A 21,576-nucleotide genomic window follows, 5' to 3' on the forward strand; every position below is an offset into this window, starting at 1 on the left:
CAAAAAAAAAATATATATATATATATACACACACATACACATATATACACATACATACACATATCAGTCAGTTAAGAAAAAACTAAAATAGTAAAACCAGAAAAATCATTAATAAAAAAAAATGAACATTAAAATTTAAAAGTGTAATACACCTTTAAAAAAAAATTCCATATTCAAATACAAAGATGACGTTTCAAAAGCAAAGACTTATGGGAAGAAGAAACGACATTTTGAGAAAGCCATATTACAAAATATGAATATAAGTTCAGCAATCTAATAAGAAAATTTAGTAAAAAAGAGTTATCAAAATAGAATTTAAAAAAAAGATTTAATAGACACTACAACATATATAAAAAAAGACTAAAAAAAAAGAATTCAAAACATTTGTTCCATTTCTAAATACAGGCAAGCAAATAAACGCTTATAAAAAGCAAAGACTTATGGGAAGAAGAAACGACATTTTGAAAAAATAATTCATTATTACAAAATACAAACGTGTATAAAAAAGGATATTATAAAAATTAAAACAGCATCTATAAGCAATGATAATAGTAGTAAAAAAAAACCCAGACCCATAGGTCAGAATAAGAAGTTATAACCCAACTTCAAGGGTTAAAACTTAAAATGAAATGGCATCCTCTCTCCAAAAAAATCTTCAATGTAACTCATAGTTCAAGTTGCACTAGAGGATCGATATTCTTCAACAAATTTCTTCGCTTCTTCCGGAGTGTTGAAAAATCGTAGACTGTTGTCGTTCAGCACAATTCTAAGCTTCGCTGGGTACATTAAAGCTTGTTTAAGTCCAATCGAGTGAATCTCTGCCATCACTGGTTTAAAAGCGATTCTGGCTCTCATTACTTCATAAGAATAATCCTCAACAATTCGAAATGAATTGGTTTTGTAAGAGATCATACCTTTTTTACGAGCTAATCGAATTAGAAGCTCTTTCTCACGAGGATAATGAAGACGAACAATCACCGCTCGTGGTTTATCACTCGTAGACGAAAACCTCGCAACTCTGTGAGCGCGGTCGATAACAGGTTCATTTTGCAAACCTTCACCACCGAAAATTTCCCACAGTAATTTAGAGAAAAATTCAGTTAAATCACCGGACTCAACTTTTTCGGGAAACCCGATGATGCGCAAATTCTGTCTGCGAGATCGATTTTCAAGATCAGTAATTTTAAACTTATACTGATCCAAAGTTTTAGCAGTCGACTCTATCTTCTTCTCCAACACTTCAATTGTACGTGCTTTTTCACAAATTGATTGTTCAAGAGTCGTGATCTTATTTTCATGCCGCTGAACATCTAACGCCTGCGATTGAAACTTAATTTCAAGCGATCTAACAACTCCTTCAAGATCGGATATTTTCGTGGTAAGCCTTTTTTCCAAACTTGACAGTTTACTATCCAATTTACCTTCTAGTCTGCCTTCCAAACCCGCAAGTTTAGAATCCAGAAGGTTAGCGACTGTGTCGATAGATAAAGGATCCTTAGCCGATTTCTTACTTGTAGCCATTTTAAGTTTGACAAGATTAGATCAAATATTATTTTAGGAAAAAAGGGTCAATCAGAAGTAGCAACTCATATGATTAAGTTCGAAAAGATTTGATTAAAGGGTGATTATAGTTGAAAAAATAAAGAGCGCCTAAAAGGCAGATGCTTACGTCGCCATCTTGAAACTCCACCCCCGAGATTACTATCATGAACTTCAGTCATCTTCCTTTGAACTGGTTTTTACTCGAAATCATAAAGAGCTCTAGAGGGGGTGCAGAGGAGATTCATCAGAATGTTGCCAGGATTTTAGGACTTTAGTTATGGAGAGAAATTCAACAGTCTGCCTTGGGGGGACAATGAAGGTGGAGATGATCTAATAAAAGTATATAAGATTATGATGAACATTGATAGTGTACATAGTCAAAAACTCATCGCAAGGTAGGGGCATCAAAAATAAGATGTCATAAGTTTAAGGTGAGAAGGAGTTTCAAAGGTTGATCTGAAGGATAAGTTTTTGTTATACACAGACACAGAGTGGATGATATCAGGAATGCACTGCCAAAGGAGCTGGTAGAATCAGATATGAAATCTTTTTTTAAGAGGCATTTAGAAAGACACACAAATCAGCAAAAGAAAGATATAACAATGTAGAGGAATGGGAATGATGTAGATGGGCAAATAGATCAGCATGGATGTGGAAAGCTGGATGGTATATTTCTGTGTTGTGCACCTCTGTATAACTTAAATTATGGTCTTAACAACATTCAACATACTTCTCTGCTTTTCAGTGCTACGACTGCAAAACTAACACTAGTCATGTGTTTTTATAGCCCTGTTAGCCTATATCATAGTTAATGATGAGAATCCAGTGTCAATCTGAAACCAAACTAAAAATACACAACACATCCCACAAGAAAACCCACACATACATCAACAATTGCCCAACAATTAAATCTTAGTCCAGTATATTTCCCTGAATGATGATTACAAGCAATGGAGATCCAAAAAGATGCTCCCCTATTGCTTTCCTTATACTGGAACTATAAAGACATCTGAGGGCAAAACTACAGACAACTTGACCTTATCTGCAGGTGTAACTATTATAGCTCATTTGACACAATGGTTGAGTGTGTAAAACATGATCCTTCAAGAGAAGGGTTAATGAGTCACTTCTTCAAAGTTGCCCTCATCAATGCTGAACAATTGTCTCAATAGATAATGTACATTTAAGCTCACATTCTCACCCATTAGAACTGCCCTCAAAGTTCCAAAACATGTGAATATTTTCATTATGATGTCATGGGTGAAATATCACCAGTAGTCATAATTTTTCTCACCCAGTTATACCCACGGCTCAGTCAGTTGTTGGATCACACTTGTTTCATAAGCATCTGTGTTCATCACCTACTCCAGTCTTAATCACACACAAAAGAAAGATCAAGATTGTCACTGTGTTGTATTAAATGAGTGTTTGATTATAAAATGCTTTCCTTTGGACATGACCCATCCGCTCTCACCAGTGGATATAAAAAATCCCAGTGTCTATTTCAATGAGGATTAGGATAGTATCCTGAGAATTGGTTAAGATATTCTCCCATCAATAAACAGAGCATTTGACCATTTTCAAATACGTCTCAAAGGAACTAGAGTTGTGTCAAAGTTGCTGTCTCAGCTTTCTGCAACAGTGACTGCTCTTCAGTATAACATTGCTGAATGTAAGCAGCTTGGTGGTACCCAGAAACCATGAAAGAAAACATATATTACTGATTCGTTTTCTGAGAATAGTGCAGTTCAGGTGTCAAAGGTCATTTTCCTTCAGCAAACTCTTTTTTGGGTTGCCTGTGCTTATCATACAGGCTGCTGCCTACTGGCTCATGGTAATGAATCAAATATGTATCACTCCATTCCCTTTCTAACTCAGCTGGAATATCTGTGACTGAACTGATGACTTAAAGGAATAAAGAATTTGATAGTGCATCCTCAGGAGTACTGTCATCCTCCGAGGTATCTTATGCAGCAGTCTCTTAGTGCCATGGGGTGCCTAAGGGAAAAAGAGACAAGAACTAGAATTGTAAAATGAAGTTAGTAACTAGCAGATGATTATCCTAAAAATGCAGCTTGCATCTGTGGCAGTTGTAAATTACTTGCTAAGAAAATGAAAATCAAAAAAAAGTCAGCATTCAGATAGTCTGCTAAAGCTAAGTCATCAACTATTCTTTTGCATTAATAATGGCTCCTCAAATGTCAGTAAGCCCAAGGGATCTTTGCTTTGCTTGGGTGTGGATAATAATGCTTTGACTACTTCATCTGCTATGCTCTCCCTCAGATTATATACTGCAGAATGTCGTGGAGGAAGATTTAGTTTGAATCTGTTGAAAAGGTCAATGGAATTGCATGGTAACATTTAGCATACACACTAAAAGATTAATTGCACAAATGGAAGGATAAAAGAATGTGTGTTTTATATGAACAGAGGCAGTAGTACTGGAAGGTCAGTGATCAGAAGTAGGATGTGAGGACAGAATGGCTGTTATTGAATATTGTCAGAAAATAAACTGTAAATGTATTTGAAATTTAGAGTTATTACAAATGTGTTTTCTGATGGTCTACCATTCAAACAGTAACAAAGCAAAGGGTTAAAACTACTCAACCCTCCTGCCAGCAACTTTGTGAGGAATTCTGCTTCTACTTTAAGAACAACTGCTCCATCCATCCCTGCTCCCATTCACCAACTACCACAACACCACCCTCTTCTAGTTCATATTGTTGCTGTTGTTGAGTGCCACCAAGTTGTTGTCGACATGGCAAATCTATGGATAGTGTAGTTGTCCATAGGGTTTTCATGGCAAGAATCGGAAGGAGATTGCCAGGCCTTTCCTCCACAGTTCATATTAGGGATAGCTTTTAATTGCATAATTTTATTTTAGTGATAACTTCAAGATGAGGTTTCATAAAAAAATACTGATCAGTTTCTTCTGCTTCTCAATTTGGAAATTTGGAATTTACTCATTCAGTTTGCTGCTGCTCATCCATTCCTTATTGTTCCTTATTTAATTGTCTTTAATCTGCTAGTATTAACTCAAATTTGAGGAAAACTGCTTCTTCATACGTGAACATTTTGAAGAAACAGGAGGCTATGTAAGTAACAGATGTATCTAATGGATACATATGTATCTATTAACAATATGGTGTTCCATTTTCTACACAAATTTGCTAAAGTACATTTGTTGTATTCATTTCCTTGCTTAAAAAGGGAACAATCAAAATACATTACAGGAACTTATAAATCATCTGACTTTTCAATTTAATATTCCGCTTTCAATACTGCTCATGTTGTTTCTTCATTCCGCAAAATCTCTTGAATTGATGTGAAGGACTTCTCATATAATGCCAATTTCAACAAGGGATAAACACATACAGAAAAAGCAGCTAAGAAAACATACTTGAAATTGGGCTTCTTCATAAGAAGTATTAAGCATAATTGGAATAAACAGCCTCTTGGTGCTTGTACCACCACTCAATCAGATCACAACTAATCTGATTGTTGGTCTCATAGTTACCTTCCTGAAAGACCGAAGCACCAGTGGAGAAGACCAAGAAGGTATGGTCAAGGGAGAGAAGTGCTTTAAGGACTGATTTAAGTAGGTGGACTGGACAACATTCAGGAATTTATTTTCGAATCTGAATAAACATACCACAGTGATTTCACAAGACCTGTGTGGATGATGTGCCTTTGAGAACATACCAGATATGCTCAAACCAAAACCATGGTTGAACCAGGATATTCATAGTCTGCTGAGGGCTAGATCTATGGTCTTCATGATCAGTGATCCACAACTATACAAGTCCAGGTACTCCCTACAGAAGGTTACTTTAAGAGCAAAAAAACAGTTCCAATTGAAGCTACAGATGGAATCGGATGCAGTTCAGCTCCAGCAGGGTTTGCAAGCAATTACTTCCTGCAAGGCAAAACCTTGTTTCGGGAATGGCTGTGATGCTTTACTCCTAGATAAGCTCGATACCTTTTATGCATGCTACAACTACACCTGTGTGAATCCCTGCAGCATCTGGTGACCCTGTAATTTCTGTCTTAGAGGCCAACGTCAGAACACCTTTCATGCAGGAAAACCTTCACAAGGTGTCAGGCCTTGATGGTCTACCTAGTCGGCCTGACTGAAAACCTGTGCAAACCAATTGGTGGACATGTACAAGCACATTTTCAATCTCTCACTGTTGCAGCTGGAGGGTCTCACCGACCTCATTAAGAGCAACAGTCATACCAATACCCAAGAAGAGCAGGATGAGCATATTGTCAGACTGTAAGCAACACAGTATGGAGGTGTCAAATTTCTCCTGATGTCCAGCAAAAAATAAACTGATCTCTTTTTCAATACTTCCTCACTTTCATAGCCCAACATCCACAGACTTTCAAGAAGTGTGCTCCAATATTCCATAGCCTTTGGTATGAAGAGATTTTCATGACCTTACAGTGGATTTTGTTGTTCGTCTTTGCAATTCGTGGCACATCGGGCAGCAACCTTGTCACTTCTTTAGCACTTGTCTGTTTTTTCATGAAGCCAAGTCATTAATTCAATGCTCAGCCCAGCATGGACGGAAAGCGTGCAAGGAGCTGGCCAGATTCGAGTCCGGAACCATTCACCTCCAAGTCCGGTGTTGATGCCACTACACCACCAGCTAACTACACTAGATTTTGACAAAACCTCATTCTATTTGCAAGAATAATTTTTGGATTCTCTCACCAGAGGAAATTTTTTCCCAAATTTATTCAAATAAATCACCCTGCCATTTTAAATAAATTGATTAGATTATCTCTCAACTTTCTAAGATCGCTCTTCTAAAGTCCACAAAGTCAGTCAATAGTTAATGTTGAGACTTTACCAAACTGTAATCAAACGGCAAAAAACACTTCTAAGTATAGTGGTTAGAATTATTAAATTACTAATAATACATAATTCTATACATTTCTAAATAACAGACTAATGAATTCTGCAGGATAAGTCTTACTTAATTACTGTATGTTCAATTGCCTGCTAATAAATCTTCAAATAAACAAGTCAATACAAATAAATGTATATTACCGTGCAAATGTTGGCCAAGCAGCATCCAAATCATGCCCTCTCGATGCCAAGTCAAACTGCACTTCATTCAGTTCATACAGATGAGTAACAATATCAGAGCCGAGGTGAGAATTCAGCAAAGGGCTTCGAGCATAATACCAGTCACTTTAAATTTTAAAAGTAAAAATAAAAAGTACAATTGCAAAATGAAGTAAAAACATTTAAAATATTCATCTTCTTAATACTGAAAGTTACCAAGATATATACTACTCTTCCACAACTCAGGAAAACACATGAATGATAATGCACCTATTTGGTGTTTTAATCTGTATACATATAATCATTATCTTATTCTGTCATACTATTAAAAGCATTGATTTATTGCTTTACATTTAATTGTGCATTTATTACATTATCTGAAATTAATATATTCTTTACATTGATAAACTGAACCGCTGTACAGTATTATAAGTTTAGTCTGACCAATCCTGAACAATTCTTGTAAGATATCTCTACTCTTTGCACTCAAATCCTTTCTTCAAAACATTATCATCATGGCATTTGCCATCCTAATTTTTTTCGTGTATACAAAATCAGAATCAGAATCAGGTTTATTATCACCGGCACGTGATGTGAAATTTGTTAACTTAGCAGCAGCAGTTTAATGCAATACATAATCTAGCAGAGAGAAAAAAATAATAAATAAACAAGTAAATCAATTACGTATATTGAATAGATTTTTAAAAAACATGCAAAAACAAAAATACTGTATATGAAAAGAAGTGAGGTAGTGTCCAAAGATTCAATGTCCATTTAGGAATCGGATGGCAGAGGGGAAGAAGCTGTTCCTGAATCGCTGAGTGTGTGCCTTCAGGCTTCTGTATCTCCTACCTGATGGTAACAGTGAGAAAAGGGCACGCTCCGGGTGCTGGAGGTCCTTAATAATGGACAGCATTTCTGAGACACCATTCCCTGAAGATGCCCTGAGTACTTTGTAGGCTAGTACCCAAGATGGAGCTGACTAGATTTACAATCTTCTGCAGCTTCTTTCGGTCCTGTACAGTAGCCCCTCCATACTAAACTGTGATGCAGCCTGTCAGAATGTTCTCCACGGTACAACTATAGAAGTTTTTGAGTGTATTTGTTAACATGCCAAATTGCTTCAAACTCCTAAGAAGTTATAGCTGCTATCTTGCCTTCTTTATAACTACATTGATATGCTGGGACCAGGTTAGATCCTCAGAGATCCTGACACCCAGAAACTTGAAGGTGCTCACTCTCTCCATTTCTGATCCCTCTATGAGGATTGGTACGTATTCCTTCATCTTACCCTTCCTGAAGTCCACAATCAGCTCTTTCATCTTACTGATGTTGAGCGCCAGGTTGTTGCTGCGGTACCACTCCACTAGTTGGCATACCTCACTCCTGTACACCCTCTCGTCACCACCTGAGATTCTACCAACAATGGTTGTATCATCAGCAAATTTATAGATGGCACTCGAGCTATGCCTAGCCAGAAAGACATGTGTATATCAAGAGTAGAGCAGTGGGCTGAGCACAACTCCTGAGGTGCGCCAGTGTTGATCATCACCGAGGAGGAGATGTTATCAATCTGCACAGATTGTGGTCTTCCAGTTAGGAAGTCAAGGATCCAATTGCAGAGTGACGTACAAAGGCCCACGTTCTGCAACTTCTCAATCAGGATTGTGGAAATGATGGTATTAAATGCTGAGCTATAGTCACCCAGCTCCATCTAAATACTAATACTTCTTCATCTCTTCCTCATAGAAAGATAATGCTTTTTTTTAACCTATCAAAGCAGATGATCTTACATATTTTTCCACTTTACATTCTACGTACCATATTCTCACCAATGCACTTAATCTGCTCATGCACCTTCCTCTCTACTCCAACTGGCACCCAGCTTTGCTTCATCAGGAAACTCTGATATATTCTACTTCGTCTATCCACATTACTTATGCAGACTGAGCAGCTGGGATCAACTGCACTATCATACTAATCAGAGCATCAGATCTTCTTATTTCTATTCTGCTTCCATCTGCTACCCCTGTTCAGCCCAGTATACTACACGTGCTTTAACTATAATAACTTCTTATGTGCCATCTACTACTATACACATTACAATCTATAGTTCTAACTTACCTACTGTGCTAGAAACAACTTCAAAAAATTGTCCAGCATGATTTCACTTTCATAAGTTCATTCTGACACTGACTAAACCAACAAATTTCGTTACATATGCCAGTGATATTAAACCTGATTCTGAATCTGATTATTATTCTTTAAGAAGCCTGTTATCACTTCCTAAATATTCCCTATCATTTTTGGCAAATAACAGCTCAGTAGTTAACTGAACTGAATCCTATAACTTTCTTAAACAGCGCAGATACATTTGTTATATTACAATCTGTGAGAACCATTCTAGAATCTATGGAAAGAGGAAAATTAAAACCCAACACATTCACTTGCACCACCATCACCTCTTGCAAAATCCTGAGAAGCACGTCATCAGATCCTATTAACCTCTACAACACAACAGGTTAACCTCTTTAGACTAATATATTACATAAAGTTCAGTAAACCAATAATTTTTATCCATTTATTTTAAAAGTCACGCTAAACGGCAACTCTTTTGCTTGTATCTTCGGAAGCAGTTCTATTTCCATCTTTAATATCTTTATTTTTCCCCTTCAGGGTTCTTTTGAAGTCCCTGACCTGGAGTTATAGGCTGACTTCAATTCTTTGTGGGAAAGTGACCCGTTCTCAGGGTTTCAGGACGGGCCATTGTTTGGCATGCCAAGGGTTTGGCCTAAGAGTCCAGCTCAAATTTGGAAGCCTACAATCTCAGGCTCTGGGGACGGGTGGATTGTGGGTCAATGTCACGACAGGGGACATTGTGTGTCATCAGGGGAGTCAGGATATCTGCTGTGGGCCTGAAGACCCAGGATCTTTGTGATCTTCAGGCACAGGGCTCAATAAAAGTGACGTAATGGACTTTTTAACATCGTAAACCAGCAAGTTGTTTGTTATGCCTCCCCGCCCGCTGGTAAAATGGAGACACCTTTTTCTCCCTTATTAGGGAGAGAGAGAAACTGCGTTATGTCAAATGCCAAGTGTAACGTAGTCTTTGGAGTAACTGCAAGTTTGTGTCCTTGCTATTGCTTTACTCATGCTTGAATGCTTGGTGATGGTGTCAATGCTTGCTTTTCTTTTGTTATGGGGGGAGGGGATTGGTGCTTACGCGTGGGAGGAAGGGGAGCTGCGGGGGCTTTGGGGTTCTTACGTTTATCTGTCGTTCATTCTTTGGGGCACTTCTCTGTTTTCATGGATGTTTGCGAAGGAAAAGCATCTTTTCCTTTTTCTTTGCTCTTTTGGAAGAAGACAGCGAGGCTTTGAGAGGAAGTGCGGCGGCGGCCATTTTCAAATTGCTTCTCAGATCGGAGTTCTGAGAGGCGGGACTGCGCAGGCGCGTGAAGGAGGCCTGGGAAGGAGGGAAGATATAAAAAGAATGCAGCCTTAAGCAGCGGGCAGCTTCGTTTGCGGGCAGCAGAGTGAGCCGGGAGCAGAGTGTAGGGCTTGGGCTCGGAGGGCTTAGGCGGAAGAGGGCACAGTAGGCTTATCTTTTAGTTCATGTTATTTTTAGTTATTCGGGAAGTATGAGTGTGAGGGCAGCTTGTTGTTCTCGGTGTCGGATGTGGGAGATCCTGGAGTCTCCGAGCCTCCCGGACGTCCACACCTGCGCCAGGTGCGCCGAACTGCAGCTCCTGAGGGACCGTTAGGGAACTGGAGCTGCAGCTCGATGACCTTCGCCTGGTCAGGGAGAGTGAGGAAGTGATAGAGAGGAGTTAAAGGCAGGTGGTCACTCCGGGGCCACGGGAGGCAGATAGGTGGGTCACGGTCAGGAAGGGGAAGAGGCAGGTACTAGAGAGTACCCCAGTGGCTGTACCCCTTGACAATAAGTACTCATGTTTGAGTACTGTTGGAGGGGACAGCCTACCTGGAGGAAGTGACAGTGGCCGGGCCTCCAGCACAGAGGACGGCCCTGTATCTCAGAAAGGTAGGGATAGAAGAAAGAGGACCATAGTAATAGGGGACTCGATAGTCAGGGGTTCAGACAGGCAGTTCTGTGGAGGTGATCGGGAGTCCCGGATGGTAGTTTTCCTCCCTGGTGCCAGGGTTCGGGACGTTTCTGATCGCGTCCAAGATATCACTTGAAGTGGGAGGGTGAGGAGCCAGAGGTCGTGGTACATGTAGGTACCAATGACATAGGTAGGAAAGGGGAAGAGGTCCTGAAACGTGAGTATAGGGAGTTAGGAAGGCAATTAAGAAGAAGGACCGCAAAGGTAGCAATCTCGGGATTACTGCCTGTGCCACGCGACAGTGAGAGTAGGAATGGAATTAGGTGGAGGATGAATGCGTGGCTGAGGGATTGGAGCAGGGGGCAGGGATTCAAGTTTCTGGATCATTGGTACCTCTTCTGGGGCAGGCGTGACCTGTTCAAGAAGGACGGATTACACTTGAATCCTGGGGGGACGAATATCCTAGCGGGGAGGTTTGCTAGGGTTACAGGGCAAACTTTAAACTAGTAAGATGGGGGGGGCAGGAATCAATTTGAGGAAACTATGGGAGAGGAGGTTAGTTCACCAGTAGAGCACATAAGTAGACAGTGTGTGAGGGAGGAAAGGCAGGTGATGGAGAAGGGATGCGCTCAGCCAGAAGATGTAGGGGAGCAGAAAGAAAAGGATAATAAATTTGAATGCATTGTTAGGGATGAAAAGAGAGGAGGAGGTGGAGAGTATCTTAAATGTATCTATTTTAATGCTAGGAGCATTGTAAGAAAGGTGGATGAGCTTAAAGCGTGGATTGATACCTGGAATTATGATGTTGTAGCTATTAGTGAAACATGGTTGCAGGAAGGGTGTGATTGGCAACTAAATATTCCTGGATTTAGTTGCTTCAGGTGTGATAGAGTAGGAGGGGCCAGAGGAGGAGGTGTTGCATTGCTTGTCTGAGAAAATCTTATGGCGGTGCTTTGGAAGGATAGATTAGAGAGCTCCTCTAGGGAGGCTATTTGGGTAGAATTGAGGAATGGGAAAGGTGTAGTAACACTGATAGGAGTGTATTATAGGCCACCTAATGGGGAGCGTGAGTTGGAAGAGCAAATGTGTAAGGAGATAGCAAATATTTGTAGTAAACACAAGGTGGTGATTGTGGGAGATTTTAATTTTCCACACGTAGATTGGGAAGCTCATTCTGTAAAAGGACTGGATGGTTTAGAGTTTGTGAAATGTGTGCAGGATAGTTTTTTGTAACAATACATAGAAGTACCGACTAGAGATGGGGCAGTGTTGGATCTCCTGTTAGGGAATGCGATAGGTCAGCTGACAGATGTATGTGTTGTGGAGCACTTCGGGTCCAGTGATCACAATAGCATTAGCTTCAATATAATTATGGAGAAGGACAGGACAGGACCTAGAGTTGAGATTTTTGATTGGAGAAAGGCTAACTTTGAGGAGATGCGAAGGGATTTAGAGAGAGTGGATTGGGTCAAGTTGTTTTATGGGAAGGATGTAATAGAGAAATGGAGGTCATTTAAGGGTGAAATTATGAGGGTACAGAATCTTTATGTTCCTGTTAGGTTGAAAGGAAAGGTTAAAGGTTTGAAAGCACCATGGTTTTCAAGGGATATTAGAAACTTGGTTCAGAAAAAGAGGGATGTCTACAATAGATATAGGCAGCATGGAGTAAAGGAATTGCTCGAGAACTATAAAGAATGTAAAAGGAATCTTAAGAAAGAGATTAGAAAAGCTAAAAGAAGATACGAGGTTGGTTTGGCAAATAAGGTGAAAGTAAATCTGAAAGGTTTCTACAGTTATATTAAAAGCAAGAGGATAGTGAGGGATAAAATTGGTCCCTTAGAGAATCAGGGTGGTCAGCTATGTGGGGAGCCAAGGGAGATGGGAGAGATTTTGAACGATTTCTTCTCTTCAGTATTCAGAATTGTGTAAGGTGTGGGAAACAAGTAAGGAAGTTATGGAACCTATGACAATTAAAGAGGTGGAAGTACTGGCGCTTTTAAGAAATTTAAAAGCGGATAAATCTCCGGATCCTGACAGGATATTCCCCAGGACCTTGAGGGAAGTTTGTGTAGAGATAGCAGGAGCTCTGACGGAGATCTTTCAGATGTCATTAGAAACGGGGATTGTGCCGGAGGATTGGCGCATTGCTCATGTGGTTCCATTGTTTAAAAAGGGTTCTAGAAGTAAACCTAGCAATTATAGACCTGTCAGTTTGACATCAGTGGTGGGTAAATTAATGGAAAGTATTCTTAGAGATAGTATTTATAATTATCTGGATAGACAGGATCTGATTAGGAGTAGCCAGCATTGATTTGTGCGTGGAAGGTCATATTTGACAAACATTATTGAATTTTTTGAAGAAGTTACGAGGAATGTTGATGAAGGTAAGGCAGTGGATGTAGTCTATATGGACTTCAGCAAGGCCTTTGACAAAGTTCCACATGGAAGGTTGGTTAAGAAGGTTCAGTCGTTAGGTATTAATGCTGGAGTAATAAAATGGATTCAACAGTGGCTAGATGGAAGACGCCAGAGAGTAGTGGTGGATAATTGTTTATCCGGATGGAGGCCGGTGACTAGCGGGGTGTCTCAGGGATATGTTTTGGGCCCAGTGTTGTTTGTAATATACATAAATGATCTGGATGATGGGGTGGTAAATTGGATTAGTAAGTATGCCGATGATACTAAGGTAGGAGGTGTTGTGGATAATGAGGTGGGTTTTCAAAGCTTGCAGGGAGATTTATACCGGTTAGAAGAATGGGCTGAACGTTGGCAGATGGAGTTTAATGCTGAGAAGTGTGAGGTTCTACATTTTGGCAGGAATAATCCAAATAGAACATACAGGGTAAATGGTAGGGCATTGAGGAATGCAGTGGAACAGAGAGATCTAGGAATAACAGTGCATGGTTCCCTGAAGGTGGAATCTCATGTAGATAGGGTGGTGAAGAAGGCTTTTGGAATGCTGGCCTTTATAAATCAGAGCATTGAGTACAGAAGTTGGGATGTAATGTTAAAATTGTACAAGGCATTGGTAAGGCCAAATTTGGAATATTGTGTACAGTTCTGGTCACTGAATTATAGGAAAAATATCAATAAATTAGAGAAAGTGCAGAGAAGATTTACTAGGATGTTACCTGGGTTTCAGCACTTAAGTTACAGAGAAAGGTTGAACAAGTTAGGTCTCTATTCATTGGAGCGTAGAAGGTTGAGGGGGGAATTGATCGAGGTATTTAAAATTTTGAGAGGGATAGATAGAGTTGACGAGAATAGGCTGTTCCCATTGAGAGTAGGGGAGATTCAAACAAGAGGACATGATTTGAGAGTTAGGGGGCAAAAGTTTAAGGGAAACATGAGGGGGTATTTCTTTACTCAGAGAGTGATAGCTGTGTGGAATGAGCTTCCTGTAGAAGTAGTAGAGGCCAGTTCAGTTGTGTCATTTAAGGTAAAATTGGATAGGTATATGGATAGGAAAGGAGTGGAGGGTTATGGGCTGAGTGTGGTAGGTGGGACTAGGTGAGATTAAGAGATCGGCACGGACTAGGAGGGCTGAGATGGCCTGCTTCCGTGCTGTGATTGTTATATGATTATATGGTTATTTCAGGATGTGTATTGTATACATTTCTCTGACATTAAATTGGACATTTGAACCTTTTAACTCTGTAATGGAAATCACTTTGTTATCTAAATGTAATTAAGAAAATAAGCATAGGCAATATTGTTGAAATAAGGATAAAACTGTGAATTTAAAGGTTGGCTGTATTGGCAGTGGTACACAACATGTCCCATCGTCCAGAATCACTTCAACTGCATCATTTAACTCTACCATCCAGTGTCCTACATTCCAGTGTAATTTTTTTTTAAATGAAGAAAGTCATGATCAAAGGGACTTCCGGTTAAGATGGCGATAGCTTAAGTCGCTAAAACTATTGCTCCACTCCATTTCATATATCTGCATTTAGTTCTTACTCTTCTTCCCACTATTGAAGTTGCTGGCTGCACAATGAGTGTATCTAAGCCTACTAAATCGGCAAAAAAAGACATTCCATCGGGAGCAACCTTGAGTGAAATTGTGTTGCTGTTAGAACAAACCCGACAAGATATGTTTTCTCAATTTAGATCGTTGGAACTGAAACTGGATGAAATCAACTCTACACTGGAGAATCACGCTCAATGTTTATCACATGTTGAAGAAATCACGGAGAAACTAGACCGTCCTTGTAAAGACCTGGAAAGAGTTTGCTCTACCCTAAAGAAGCATAATAGCAAGTTAACTCTTAAAGTTATGGACCTTGAAAACAGGAGTAGACGCCAAAATCTTCAAATTCTCAGCTGGCCTGAGACTGTTGAAGGGGGATCTCCTGTTGAATTTTTCTCAAACTTTCTATGTGAGATCTTTGGAAGTGAAATATTGTCCAGTCCTCCAGAGATTGATGGAGTGCACCGTATCTTTACATCTCGCTCAGCGAATGGCCAGAGACCACATCCAGTGATAATTCGCCTCCATCGTTACCAAATCAAGGATTTACTAATTAAAGAAGCTCGCCGACATAAAATGCTTCAATATAAAGGTCATGCTATCCATTTAGTAGAGGACTATACACCTCAATTAATGAGTCAACGTGCTGAATACAGAGGAGTAATGAAAGTTCTCTACGATCGTGGACTTCATCCGTCTCTCGCCTATCCAGCCCGGCTCTGAATCAAGCTCAGGAACAGCGATTTTAAACGTTTTGATTCGGTTGCAGAGGCGCAGACCTTCATTGATAGGCTATCTGCTACTTCGAGTTCCTCAGGTACAATATGATACGATTTTTTTTTCTTTTTCAGCCTTTTTCGTTTCTGTTTAGATAACGGTTATTTTTTTCTAACATTCTGATCTTTATTTCTATCTTTTTCATTATCCATTTAACTCAATATATTTCGATACGATGGATTTCTATTTTTCAGTATGGACATTTTCATTTTCCTTAAATAGAGCTGACTGTAAAACTATGTAATTAGACACTTCTTAAAGGTCTTTGGAGACTTTATTTCAAAATGGAGTCAGTGTCACAGTAAAAAATTGATATCGATTCATGAAGTGACGACGTCTTTGAATGGTTTTTTGTTTTTCTTTGCAGACTTCAGTCTCCAATTTCTACAAATCTTGATATTTTCTTTTTAAATTTAAAATGTAGCTGTTGTCGCATCTATTTACTTAGTAGCTTAATTATGTTGCATTGTCCTATTGAAGTGTTTTTTTTCCATTTTCTCTATTTTAGTTTCTATCTTACATAATTTTAGTTCTTTAAAGGTGATGATTTTTTTTCTCTCCGGTTAGATTATTTTAACCTTAAGCAGCAGTTGATGTTGTACCTTCAAACTCAGTTTCGGGTTTGGATCAAGTTCCTCTCAAGTGGATTTTTCTTCGGTGGTTTTTTTCCCCGTGTTTCAAGATGCTATTTGTGTTTTTTTTTTCTTATTTTTATGATTCGGTTAGATTACTTACTTTGACGTTAAAGTTTTTTTTCTGTATAACTGAGTTTATAGATTATCTTTTTTTCAGTTTATCAACTCTAGCGGGAAGGTTGGGGTAAAGTTTTTTTCGACCATTATTATACTTTAAGATTTACAAACTTTGAAAGTATTGTTTTTTCTTGTTAAGGTAAATCTTTGTTTGTAACTCTTAAAGCTTTTTGGTGTTTATTTCCATTACTGTATCAACAGTTGGAGTGGAGATAATTAAGATGTTACCTAATTGGAAGTCCAGTAGGGGGTTAGTTTTTCTCAGGGAGAGCTTGCTGCTTTATATTTGCAGCTTTCTTGTTGTAGGTTTACAGAGTGTGGGCGGGAACTCCAATGCTAATATTATATATGGGATTTTGACATATTTGTACTATACAGGATGTAATTTCATCCTTTTTTTTTCTTCTATACTTTTGCCTCAGAATTACATATAAATTTCAGATATGGTTTAATGCCTGCTGTCCTTTTTTTTCTTATGTTCAATGGTTAGTCCATTGAACTTTGTCAGCTGGAATGTTAAGGGTTTGAATCATCCAGTTAAAAGGGGCAGAGTGTTCGCACATCTTAAACAGCTTAGAGCAGAGGTAGTCTTTTTACAAGAAACACATATTTGTCACTCCGATAATTCTCGTCTTATGGCACGATGGGCAGGACAACACTTTCATTCAACTTTTCAAGCCAAGGCGAGGGGTGTATCAATTCTTATAAACAAAAATGTTTCTTTTGAGCTTCATAATAAGATATCTGATCATAATGGTCGTTTTATTATTGTTTCGGGGAAACTTTATAATACACGGGTGGTCTTAGCCAACCTTTATGCTCCTAACTCGGATGATGTAGGGTTTTTTGACCGTTTTGTTTCTTCATTCCCAGAACTAAGTTCATACTCTCTTATATTGGGTGGTGGCTTTAACTGTTGGCTGGATCCAGTTTTGGACAGATCTTCTTCTATCCCTAGACAATTAAGTAAATCTGCTTTATTTATTCAATCTTTTCTTTCTAATTATGGAATATCTGATATTTGGCGTTTCTTTCATCCACATGAAAGAGATTACTCCTTTTTCTCACAAGTTCACCATACATTTACTAGAATCGATGATTTTTTATTTGATAACCAATTGATCCCATCCATCTGTTCTTGAGACTATAAGAGTATATTGATTTCAGATCATGCCCCACTTACATTGTCCATAGCTCTCCCTGGCCTCACTCAAGCAAGTAAACACTGGCGTTTTAATCCGACCATGTTGTCGGATAATGACTTTGTAAAATTTATGGAGGATCAGATAACTTTCTTTCTAAATACTAATGCACTACCTGAAACCTCTAGTCAGGTGGTTTGGGAAGCAATGAAAGCATATCTAAGAGGTCAAATAATTTCCTACACAGCAAATTTGAAAAGAAAGACTCACAAAGAACGTTTAGAACTGATCAATCAGATTAAAGCTATAGACCAATTATACACCCAGGTCAAGGATCCGGAGTTATAGAAGAAAAGAATGGAAATTCAAACTAAATTTAATCTTATTTCTACTTATCCGATTGAACACAAACTTTTGGGTAGTCGAAGTAAGTTCTATATTCAAGGGTATAAATCTGTTAAGTCCTTAGTTAACCAACTTAGACGCTCTAAAGCAAAACAACACATCACTAAAATTCGAATAAGTAATGGGAATATTAGTGTGGACCAGTCTGAAATTAATGATACATTCGGGAATTTTTACTCTCAACTTTACACCTCTGAATCCTTTAATGGTAATACTACTGTTATGCAATTTTTAGATAGTTTAAATATTCCTAAACTTTCTTCTGATCTTAAACATAAATTGAATGAGCCATTATCCTTAGAGGAAATATCCTCTGCTATTTCTGCTTTGCAGCCTGGTAAATCTCCTGGTCCTGATGGGTTCTCTACAGAATTTTATAAATCATTTTCCTCATTGCTCTTATCCCAAGTTAGTTTATTTTTTTTGATTCTTTTAAACAAAATAAATTGCCTGCATCATTTGATGAGGCTTGTATCATTCCTTTAGCGAAAAAAGGCAAGGATCCATTAGAATGTGCTTCATACAGGCCGATTCCTCTATTAAATGTAGATGCTAAAATTTTAACTAAAGTTTTGGCCCGTAGGCTGGAGTCCTTTCACTCTTAATTATCCCTGAGGATCAATCTGGCTTTATTAAAAATCGCCTTCCATTTTTCAATATTAGACGTCTTTTTAATATTCTATTTTCATCTTCATCAGGGACCCCTGAAAGTGTTATATCTCTCTGGATGCTGAAAAGGCATTTGATCGGGTGGAGTGGCAATATTTACTTGCCATTTTAGAAAAATTTGATTTCGGATATAATTTTATTAAGTGGACTAAGTTACTATATTCCCATCCAATTGCATCAGTTTTGACTAATTCCCAGCAATCTCAACCGTTTGATCATAAACGAGGCACCCAACAGGGATGCCCTTTAAGCCCTCTGTTATTTGATCTGGCTATCGAGCCACTGGCAATTGCGTTTCACAGTTGTACTGAACTGACTGGGATCTGGAGAGGTGGTTTTGAGCACAAAGTCTCTCTATACACCAATGATTTGCTACTTTTTATATCAAACCCGATCACCTGCTTACCTTTGTTGTTTTCACTTCTCAATAAATTTAGTCAGCTATCCGGATACAAACTTAATCTACATAAGAGTGAACTTTTTCCGATAAATAAGGAAGCACAAGAATTAGAATTTCACAATCTCCCTTTTAAAGTAGTAAACAATTGTTTTATTTATCTTGGTGTTATCGTAACAAGGAACTACAATCGACTGTTCGATGAGAATTTCAATATCTTTTAAATTTTACAAAACAGAGATTAGCACAGTGGTCACCTCTCTCCATGTCTTTAATTGGGTGAATTAACATAATTAAAATGTATATTCTCCCTAAATTTTTATACTTATTTCAATCTTTACCTATATTTATTTCTAAAGTTTTTTTTTGATTCTTTAGATTCTATTATCTCGTCATACCTATGGAAGGGTAAACAGCCCAGACTCAATAAAGCTCATCTCCAAAAGCCTAAAAGGTGGCTTGGCGTTGCCTAATTTTCATTCATATTATTGGGCAGCCAATATTCGTAATATTATCTTTTGGTCCTACTTTTATAATCAGTCTGTTTGTCCAACATGGGTGGCAATGGAATTAAAGACTTATAAGAAATTATCTATTCCAGCTTTACTTGGATTTGTTCTTCCTTGCCAATTGCCAAAACCTATTATTAATCCTGTAATCAGGCATACTCTGAGAATATGGGCTCAATTTAGAAAATACCATAGTCTTTATAGGTTTTCCCTCTCTAGTCCTATTCTATACAATCATTTATTTCAACCGCCTATGCAGGATTCCACATTCCAAAACTGGTGTAGGAGAGGTATCAGGCGTTTTGAAGATCTTTTTATAGACAATCGGTTTGCGTCTTTTGAACAGTTGTCTATAAAGTTTAATTTACCGAATACTCACTTTTTTCGATATCTTCAAATTAGACATTTTATTAGCCCTTTAATACCACATTTTCCTGAATAACCTGATAAAAATGTTGTAGACTTGTTTCTTCAAATGAACCCCTTGGGCAAAGGTGTAATTTCTACTACTCGTGTTAAATTTATGATTCTCAGATGAGCCTCTTGTGAGAAAATTACAACTGCCTGGGAGCATGACTTAGGTTTTTGTCCGACAAGGTTTGGGATTCAATTCTTAAATCCATCAATTCAATCTCTTTATGTGCTCGTCATTGTCTCTTGCAGTTTAAAGTCGTCCACAGGGCTCATATGTCCAAAACCAAATTGGCGAAGTTCTATCCTGATATTAGTCTCTGATGTGACAAATGCAAAGGAGGTGAGGCCTCCCTTTTCCATTTGTATTGGGCCTGTCCTACTCTGGAAAAATTTTGGAAAGATATTTTTTTAACTTTATCTTCCATATTAAATTGTCATTTAGAACCAGGTCCTTTGATCGCTCTTTTTGCTGTTCTTTGAGACCCTGACAAGCACTTGACCCCGGCTAAACAACGAATATTGTCTTTTGCCTCTCTTCTAGCCAGACGAGCAGTACTCCTTAAATGGAGAGATGGAGTTCCCCCTACCCATGCTCAATGGCTTAGGGATATTATGTCTTGTTTAGATCTCGAAAAGATTCATTACTCACTTTCTAATTCAGACATAAAGTTCCATAGGGTGTGGGGATCTTTTCTTGAATATTTTCATAACTCTCACCTAGGTTGACAGGTGTTTGTTCTTTTTTCCCTTGATAATCAGACCCTACATTTCCAGCTTTTTTTTCACTTTTGTTTTTGTCTGATCAGGTAGCAGGCTGCCCCCCCCCCCTTTTTTTTATTACAATATGTGGTTCTGGGGTAATAAAAGTCTATCTCATATAATGGTTGGCTTGGAGTTGGATAGGTGATGGATTGGGTGCTTTTCTTTCTTTTTCTTTTTTTTTCTTTTGTACTATGGGTGACTTTCACATTTGTTAAGACATGTATTATTGTTATTTTTGTTTATATGGCAATGATCCTTCTATATATATTATTGATTTTCTTTTCTTCACTGTAGTTTGTAGAAAATTATAAATAAAATATTTTAAAAAAAAAGAAAGTCATGATCAGAAAGGAGTCAGGATGGCAGAACCAAAATCCTCTAAAGCCATCTGGCATTTCTGAATCTGGGCAAGTGAAACTTAGAATTGTCAGTCTCAATCTCCCCACTGTCATTGAAAATAATGGAACAGATTTGTATGCTTTCAATCACGAGAAACAATAATGAATCGTTAAAAGTGAAAAATTAAAACTATATTTATGGCAATAAAATTGATTAGTGGAGGAACTAAATGTTTAGCACAAGACAATCTCTAACAGCATATTTTCCAATCTTTCAGAACCAAGTTTTTTTTTCAATTGCAAACAAAAGGGTCAGCTAATGTAGAGGATAGATTATCAAGGTTACTTGAGTCCAAGTCTAAATGCCACGCAATAGTTCTTGCACAAAGCTTCAACATCTTATATGTCCATAAAGCACTAAAATGTCAACCTATTATCATGTATTTTAAGTAATTCAAATATGTGCCTCTTACCTGGTAGCTTTAGCATTCATTAAGCATTGCTGAAAAGTATCAGCCAGGCGCTGGTGGACTAAGGAATAGCGGATAAATGCTCGACCTTTGCCAAGAGAGGTTTTTAACTTCAAAAACAAAATTTTAAAATTATCACATCTGGGTAAAAATATGTATGATTAACAATACATTCACTGATTTTATACTCTAAAATTGTTACATTAACTTATTCTTGAAACTACTCCCTCAACATCACGTAACGAAAATTTCCAAGGTGCTTGGCAACTGAGAATTTAAGTTACCAAATTC

At 38.2% G+C, this 21,576-nt stretch overlaps 1 protein-coding gene across 5 annotated transcripts in view; it reads right to left on the bottom strand.

Annotated features, from left to right (window-relative positions):
* The window catches only part of fyco1a (FYVE and coiled-coil domain autophagy adaptor 1a), a 210,587-nt gene that overhangs the window by 159,380 nt on the left and 29,631 nt on the right, over positions 1-21,576 (bottom strand). For 4 of the 5 annotated variants that reach the window (XM_059945264.1, XM_059945265.1, XM_059945267.1 and 1 more), the window contains 2 exons: positions 21,289-21,395; positions 6,599-6,742 (listed from right to left, as the gene is read on the bottom strand). In XM_059945264.1, coding sequence (XP_059801247.1) covers positions 6,599-6,742; positions 21,289-21,395 — 251 coding nt within the window. Of the gene's footprint in view, positions 1-1,669; positions 1,762-6,598; positions 6,743-21,288; positions 21,396-21,576 lie in introns of those variants that run through there. The other variant, XM_059945269.1, reaches the window with a different exon arrangement.

The sequence above is a fragment of the Hypanus sabinus genome, chromosome 20, assembly GCF_030144855.1.
Source record: "Hypanus sabinus isolate sHypSab1 chromosome 20, sHypSab1.hap1, whole genome shotgun sequence".
NCBI classification, from domain to species: domain Eukaryota; kingdom Metazoa; phylum Chordata; class Chondrichthyes; order Myliobatiformes; family Dasyatidae; genus Hypanus; species Hypanus sabinus.